The sequence below is a fragment of the Melanotaenia boesemani genome, chromosome 14, assembly GCF_017639745.1.
Source record: "Melanotaenia boesemani isolate fMelBoe1 chromosome 14, fMelBoe1.pri, whole genome shotgun sequence".
Classification (NCBI taxonomy): Eukaryota; Metazoa; Chordata; class Actinopteri; order Atheriniformes; family Melanotaeniidae; genus Melanotaenia; species Melanotaenia boesemani.
The window spans coordinates 20,540,115-20,548,513 of NC_055695.1; the positions used below are offsets into that span (position 1 = coordinate 20,540,115).

The 8,399-nt window shown below is 37.4% G+C and overlaps 1 protein-coding gene across 1 annotated transcript; it reads right to left on the reverse strand.

The window, feature by feature from the left end:
• Window positions 1-386: 386 nt before the first annotated feature.
• Window positions 387-6,606, reverse strand: gclm (glutamate-cysteine ligase, modifier subunit). The gene is made up of 7 exons (XM_042007013.1): window positions 6,186-6,606; window positions 4,756-4,818; window positions 3,652-3,736; window positions 3,119-3,175; window positions 2,811-3,013; window positions 2,495-2,609; window positions 387-1,474 (listed from the first exon to the last, which is right to left on the reverse strand). The coding sequence occupies exons 1-7, from the start codon at window positions 6,321-6,323 to the stop codon at window positions 1,305-1,307; spliced, it is 831 nt and encodes a 276-aa protein (XP_041862947.1). The 5' UTR covers window positions 6,324-6,606; the 3' UTR covers window positions 387-1,304.
• Window positions 6,607-8,399: the final 1,793 nt, after the last annotated feature.

The following is an 8,399-nucleotide window of genomic DNA, read 5'->3' on the forward strand; positions in this document are numbered from 1 at the left end:
AACAAAAAAAGACCTAAGTAAATATAGGTGCAGGTTTAACTCGGCACCGTTACACTGTATTTCAAGTTGCAGTTTTTTATGCACTGTCAGGCACAACTGCATCAATTCCTTTAACATGCTTCGTATAACAATTCAATATGCAATTACTGCAACAGGTTTTAGCTGTCCACTTGATGTAATGCAGGGGATTAGAAACAAGCTAACTATACCTATCAAACACGTTAAAGTTCAATCTTATATAACAGACATTGCTACAAACCAGATGATTCACCATTTTTTTTCATCAGTATTTGTAAGTTCACTCTGTCCTGCTTTCAGATTCTTAAGTTTTGTTTTTGTTGAAAACCAAAATCATAATCTTCATTTCAAATGAACACAGTCCAAAACACGTTCCCATTATTTTAATTCGGCCAATTCATGATATACAGACATATTAAATAGATTTACAGTACAAGACAGAATTTGAGAATCTACTGGACCCTGTTTGGAAAAAACAACTATGTTTCATTAAATAAAGATTTTCATCAAAACAATTTGTTCACATCTTCCTGGTGTGGGATTTCTATTGTAGAAATAATATATAGAGGACATCAGCCTCTTAGTTATGCCAATCTCAAAATATTGCTTTAAGCATGATCTTGGAGGGGTAAATATATCGATGTATCTTCTCTAATTCAGTAGTATTTAACACTATTTGGGTTTGAACAAGTGTATTATTTTTCTCAAGGGAATGTAAATCAATTTATATGGAAATAATAATGAATAAAATTGACTTTCTTGTATATCACACTATATGCATTACAAAATTGTTTTCTCCTGTGTTGCCTACTCAGTGTATTTATTTAGACCAGTCTAGTTAAAGACACAGTGGACACAGAGCTGTAAAAGAGGGAGTCGATGGATGAGAGGCACTTTACATCTGAACATGAGGGACCTCCACCTCAGACCAAAGTTAAACAGCAACATTTTCCACTGATACAACAGCCTGCATTGTGTTTATAAACAGCTGATCTGACAGTGAGACTCAACATCTCGTTCTTTCTTTCAACACGGAAGTTGATCTAGTTAAACTCTTCGACTTTTGATCTCTTTGAGGCAGCAGTAATGATTACCTTCATCTGTTACTCAGAATGAACATAACTGAGGAAGATTCAACCTTTTGTGGAAGATTAAATTACTTCAAGACTCACGGTGATTGGCAGAATCCATAATTCAGAGCTATAACCTTGCATGCTGTGTGTGTGTGAATGAAAATAGAGGAAAATGGCTTCATCCATGTCTTTTTTTCTTCCTCTGTTGGGGTGTTAGGGGCTCGCCCTCCTTGCACTGACGAGGTAGCCCTTAGACTTGATGATGCCCCTGCTTTTGACGATTATGGAGTAGCGTAGAACCCACTCCAGCCTCCAGTCTGTGACGCTCAGGTTCGGTGCTCCCTCCCGCACGGCCTCCTGGAATGTGGCGGCTGACATCAACTCTGGGAAAAAAATGAACAGTCTTCATCTTGTGCATGTGGGCAGAGGAAAGATAAAATGCAGATGTAAACAAAGGTCAGGCAAGAAGATGGAACAGTAAGAGGACAGAGGAAGAGGAGAAGCAAACGGAGGCCATGTGGGCGTTGGAAGCCATCCAGAATGAGCAAGACAAAGACGAGTCGGAGATCCAGAGTGAGGTTTCACTGCATTTTTTTGTTTTTAGTTCAGTTGTCCATCTTTTTTTGCAGAAACAAATATTTTTTTGTAGCTATTTTGCATTTGTACACAGATACAAAACTATGTGTTGCATGTATTCGCAGTAAAGTAAATGCTATTCTGAAGTAAAAATTTCCACACTTCACTAAATAAAACTAAGCTAATTTCCACACATGCATGTATGTTTAACATGACCTCATGGAGCCAAAATATGCAGTTCAGATGGTTGTATGTTGAATTTAATACATTAGTGTTTATTTGATTTGAATCCGTTTTGAGAAGATAGACCATGCTTTTGAGTGCTGCGTTTTATTCTGAAAGACTTGTGTTTTTTTTTGTTTTTATTTACAAAGCAGTTGACCCTTTAGGGGTGTGTTTAGAGTATTGAGAAACTGGGCTGCAGTTTCTGGAAATGTGTTTAAATCATTGTATAACTGTAATGTAATAGGAAGGTGACAAATCAGGACCGTGAAGTTACAGATAAATAACATTGCAAAGCTAACATAGGCGTCCGTGTCATTGTTTCCAAAAGTCTGAGTTGTTACTGTCAAAATTAAAATCTAATTCCAGAAGACCAAAGACCAAATAAATTAAAATACAGCAGTATAAATGTGACACGCGGGTTAAGCAAGGTCTGAGTGCGCAAGTGTAAGATGATGTAAAAGATGCCATCTTTGTCAAAAAAAGGAGGCAGTTGTCAAATCTTTGTGGTTTTGTTACCATATAAACGAGAGGCCAGAATGCAACGAAACTTTTGTGTTTTACTGTTTCGGCATTGTTTAGAAAAAAAAAAAAAATCATTTCACCTTTGGGGTCGTTGTGTGTGAGCAGCTGGATGTCAAACTCTTTAGCAAAGGCTGTCAGGTCAGGTGGCATCACACAGCAGGAGGCCAGGTTCACCTGGTTGCTGCTGGGCTTCACCTGGAGGTGAGGACAGTGACTGGGTTTATTTTGTTGCAACACAGATGGCAGACGAGCTTGCCAGGTCTGTGAGAAATCCAAGCTAACAAGACTGAACAAAGAAATTTTTCCATATCTGCAATACTATTATTAGAAGTTAGCAACTCATTTTTATTAAAAAATAAACAAGTAGACAGAGAGAAATACCAAGATTAGTCTAACCTGAGCCCAGTTATAGAGCTGCTCCAGCAGATCTTTGTCAAGATCAGAGGTGCCAATGGCTGCAATCTGCTGGCTCCTGACCAGAGCCTCCAGCTCCTCCCATGCTGGCTGCAGGTGAGCCAGAGTTTGGCTACCACCCTCCAGAGGTCCAGGTGGAGCTATGATAACTGAGTCAAGCTGAGACACTGCCAGCATCTGACAGGCTGAGGGGTGGGAGACAAAGAGGAAAGTATCACAGGAAAGAGTTTGGATACAATAGCAATATAAAAAAAAGGATAGAAGTTTTTTTGAATAGATTTCAAGCTCACCCATCTCCACTGCATCTCTGATAGCAGACTGACCCGACTCACACAGGAAGAGCTTCACTGCAAAAACAAGACCTCCATCAACATGTCACCCCCCACTCTGACTGTGGATGGTTCATTCTGGTCTTTTTAAATATATGTTCCACCTTTTATTAACAATTCATTCATCCATACTTTACAGTTTTAAAAAAGATTTGGTCTGAGTTTTTATATCAGAGTAATTATAGGATATTTTTACTGGATCACCATGGCAACTTATGCTGGAGCTAATCTTCTCTGGGGCAACTGTTGTTCAAGATAAAAGACCGACATTTAGCAGAAGCATTCATAAAAATCAATAAGAGAAAAATAAATAAATCACTGTATATTAAATAAAACAGTAAAAAACATTCAGAGTGAAGAATCGCAGCAGAGAATTTTTTTTTTTGTTTTGTTTTTTTTTTTACAGACTGACTACTCTACAACTTATTCTTGATGGTATAATAGCATTATTGTTACCTTACAGATTTAATGTAAACAACAAAACAAGTACTGACCTGAAACCTTCACTTCCTCCCTCTCTTCAGGTTTGATAGCATCTGTGGCTTCAGGAATGAAGCAGACTAGAGTGTCTTGCAGGTCCTGTGAGACACGAAGAGCAATCTGATTAGACCAAATGTATTAGTTATTCAGTCACAGCTGTTCTACATGAATGACAGTACGAACAACGTACATGTGTGGTATTTCATATCTGAAAGTGTGATGCAGGGATAACTGCTGAAAAACAGCTTTGAGTTATAAAGTTGGAGAGGAAAAAAAAAACTTATTTCACAGGCTGCAGTCAAAAGCTTTAACCACTCGTGGATGTTTTTGTGTGTGCTTGTAACCAAACATGAATAAAGCACATATAAAGCTGATATCAAATATATATTTGTGCATTTTTTAATTAGATTTAGGACTTGAGCTTTATGATACAACACCAGCAAAAAAAAAAAAAAAAGAAAAAAAGAACAGATGGAGCAGAGAGTAAAATCTTAGTCCAACTCAAAAGTCCCTTTCTTAATATTTCTCTCCAGGGGATGCATCATATGAGCTTTGCAGCTATGTAAGACCCCCTCACCTCAGCTAGCCACCCTCCCCCATCCCTGTGTGTGTCTGGTGGGTGTTGTGATAAAAGCTGAGGCAGATTAGCTGAGCCCAGCAAAACATCCAGGGCAGGAGAATTCAGCAGGACTGGTGATCCTGCAGCGTATTTAATCTAAGTCTATTGTTCTTAGGCACATACTTGTTTGAAAGAAACAAATTATCCAAAGACTACCACTTGCTAGGAATTCTATCAAATTTAAAATCTACAAAGCCTCCAAACCAAAAAGGTATTTGCACACTCGCCTGCCTCCCAAACCAACAGGCAGATTTGGACTGGTGCCTTTGGCAGGCAGCACTGCATGAACATTCATTCTGACAGCTTCCGTTCAGAGAGCCTGTAGGCTTCCTTTGATGTCCATCACTATAGTTACTTTACTTTCACAAACATCAGAATCCAACTAAGCAACAGGACAGCAGCACATTTGTTAGAGTGATGAAACACACACAAAAAAGGATAGCTTATATCTTGGTGACCCACTGTGTTCAACAGCATTACATCAAAGCTGTCTACCCACTGTGGATGATGGTTTTGTCGTGGAAAACCAGTCGCTCAGTGTGGCTTGAATGCAGTCTCGAAGCTGAAAAATCAAACAGACATAATGTTGAAATAGCATCTGAAAGACATGCAGATATCTTATGAAGGATCTCTAAGCTGAACAACATCAGGATAGTACAAGTTATTGTCTAATAATAATAATAATAAAAAAATAAATAAAGATCAGCTGGACCTACTTCATGCTTTTTAAAAGGGAAAAAAGTCAGCTTTAAAGGACAATAAATGTACATGTATTAAGGGTTACTTATAGACTCATGACTTACAGCTGCACCAGTTGTTTGGGTCATGTAGAAATGAGGAAGAGTTTAGACAACAGCGAGGTGATTTGTTATGTAATCAGTCAGACTGTATAGGAAGATTTGACACTATTTAAAGTGGTGGCACAGTGGCATGATTGGTATGTTACATGTAGTAGAGATAGTGTTGTTTAGTAGTAGTCAAGAAGCACCATATATGACATGTTTTTAAATTAGGCGATTAAACGATACACAATTTCTTGTATTTCAGTCAAGTGCTAGTTTTAACCTTTGGTCTTGACTATAGCTGTTCACAACAACACGCGTAGAGTCGTTTCTTATAGTAGGGACCTGCAGGCACTTCTGTAAGACAATGAATAGTGAGCTTAAAAATGTAACACCCACTCAGAACAATCCTCTTTAATAAATAGCCACCACACCTCTTTATAACTACACTGAACTTCAACACAGCCAGAAGAGATGGGCCACAGACCTGACTAGTCAGCCACAAGAAAACTTACTCTTAACTACTTTGTTAATGAATTAACTGCTGAGATTATTTATTAAACAATAGTTGAATCTACTCATATGTGAGGATTTTGATATTACACATGGTTTGAAGAAGTATTGTTGTTTTCCATCTTATTCCAAAATATTTTCATCAAGTATGTCAAAAAAGTTAAGTAAAAAAATAGATAAATAAACTGAATGTTAGCACATTTAGACTTTTAGCTAGTTAGTTTTTCCATAAGATTAAAGTGATAATGGTAGACCATTACCGTCTCTAGAGTATATATACCTGTGGATGACATAAGTCGCCTTCTCTTTACAGGTTTATTATTATATTATTATTATATCTTATGTATTATGTCATCACAACAACTATAATTATACACCACTCTTCACCTCAGGCTAAACCATGAAGTTAGTTACACTACATGTTTTATACACAGACTAACGGTATCATCTCACAAACAGCTAATAATAATAATAATAATAATAATAATAATAATAATAATAATAATAATAATTCTCTTGTTTACGTTACACAGGCCTTATTACGCTGACACACAGTGTCCAGGTAGCCTAACTTACAGGCTAAGCTAACATGAGCGTTCAAACCACCGCCGCTAATTAACTGACAGTTTCTCACCTCCTCGCTGGGAGAACCTGGACATTTCTTTTTCATCCGGCTTCGGTTGACTAAATTCCCGGTGTGGAGCCTTAGAGTCTTGGTGTGATTCAGCTGCACCTTCGCCTCATCGCTCATGTTGGTGTTTTGAAGGTCCATGTGGGTTTCAGCTGCTAAGCTAACAAGGTGCTAAACTAAACAGCGCGTAAGGTAAGTGCAGCCAGCAAGCGCTTTATGATAGACTGCGATTGTTTTTGCTGACGTCTCCGCAATTAAAAAAAAAAGTTTTGGTCAGGATGACTTGCATTCAGTCAGGTGGACTAACTTGCTAGTTTTGGTCCTTCCTTAGTGGCTGGTATGGAAGTAGCCGGTCAGTCACGCCCACATGGAGGTGTCGTTTACAGTCCCGTAAAAGCTGGTGAGGATATATGGATTATGTCGTTTTACCAATGCACCGGACTGGGTCAATGGAACGGACTCTGGTACCCGCACTTCCAGTTACAACCACTAGATGGCACCAGTATATTATTTTGCCAATCCGGAACCGGAATAGTGACCAGTGGATTCAAGTGGGCCGCTGTGTTAGATTTACTAAATACACTCTTTTTACTTCTTGCTTTCTCTTTTTATTTCTTTTTTTTTTAAACGACGTTGCTCAAACGTTTTACTTAACTATATTTAACAACTAAAATAATATGTTTTATTTTCAATTGTTTTCTTTCAGCCGTGTCTCTAAAACTGACGTTTTATTCAATGCAAATAACGACAGAACTCAAGTCAGCTGCTATTTTTTAAAATCCAATTTTCAGTGAAAATTGTACATTATTAAATGTTGAGATTTATTCATTTATTTTATTTATTTATTTATTTATTTATTTATTTATTTATTTATTCATTCATTCATTCATTCATTCATTCATTCATTCTCATTTTTAGACTGGACAACAGTGCAACATTCAATAATGTGGTGAAAAGTGTTTCTAAATGGAAGCAACCCAAACAAAACTGGGTGAAAGTGAAATTACTTTCCCTTTTTGTAAAAGGATTGCACTCCCAAGCACAAAGCTGTGACACAGTAAAGTTTCTTTCCCGCTTTAGGAAGAAGAATCTGGCTGTTCTGCACAAAACCCTGACCCTTCTAATTCTGACTGTAAGCAAAACTTTGACCTCACTTACTTTGTTTCTCAACAACAGGAAATCCAGAGTTGGGCTTACAAATCGTCAAGAAGACTGCTTCTTTTACAGCAACAGTTATAGCTGTAGTTCCAGAGGGAGATGTTTCGCAATACAACATGTGCATGGGGATATTTCTACACTTTTGACCATGCAATGCATCACATATAAAGTTGCAAAACTGTCACCTTACACATAAACTAGCAGAACATTTGTTAAGCATGCTTATCCTGATTGATGTAGATTTATTTTCAGTATTTATGCTACACACAGAATCTGTTTACAGGAATGATGAAGATATAAAGCTTTGGTTTGTTCTTCAGAAAATATTTACATGTATTGAACATGGGAGGCAAGTAAGTAAGAAAATATAAAAATGAGGTCAAGTTCTTTCCATTTTTGCTAGGATTTTAGATGTTGTAACAGCTGGAGGGTATTTAATTTCAACATTTAGACCAAGAAAATAAATGGGATCAAATTAACCCGAAATGAAGTGATATTATTTTTTAATGATTTTTCTTTTTAAAGAACCAGTTAAACATGGACTGAATCTAAACCAAAAGACTTGGAAGAAGCAGGAGAGGCAGGATGGCATCCAGGAGAGAAGTAAGGGGAAAGGATTAGCGATTAGCAGAAGTATGCAGAAAACCTTGATCAGGTTAAGAGACAGACTGTTTAAAATGCAGCAGAGAGGCTAAAACGTGACAAACAGAACAAGAACATGAACAAGCAGGATATCTGAAGACATATAAATGCAGAACAGCCTGCAGATGGAAATTTACTGCACCAGCTGCAACGCAGAAGTCCTTTCTGGATCCAGGATCTTACAATAAAACAAAAAATGGGAAACATTTCACTGCCAAAACTAAAGAAACTGCCGTCTTTTGTTTCAGGTACAGAGTGATGTCAAATGAAGCAGCCATACATCATGGTAATCGTGGTCTCGTCCACTTCTTGTTTTGGGATTATGATGGGATCAATCTCCCCAATGAGAATGTTTAAAAAATAAAAAACCTGTTTTACAAAATATGTTCTGATTTGCACTTTACACGGTATAGAAAC

What these genes read in the sequence shown, in the direction of transcription:
- gclm (XM_042007013.1), bottom strand. Translation starts at nt 6,323, where the DNA reads ATGGACCTTCAAAACACCAACATGAGCGATGAGGCGAAGGTGCAGCTG. An exon ending in CAGGTTCTCCCAGCGAGGAG is followed by an intron (nt 4,819 to 6,185) that starts GTGAGAAACTGT and finishes TTGATTTTTCAG; the next exon opens with CTTCGAGACTGCATTCAAGC. An exon ending in CACACACAACGACCCCAAAG is followed by an intron (nt 1,475 to 2,494) that starts GTGAAATGATTT and finishes TTTTTTTCCCAG; the next exon opens with AGTTGATGTCAGCCGCCACA.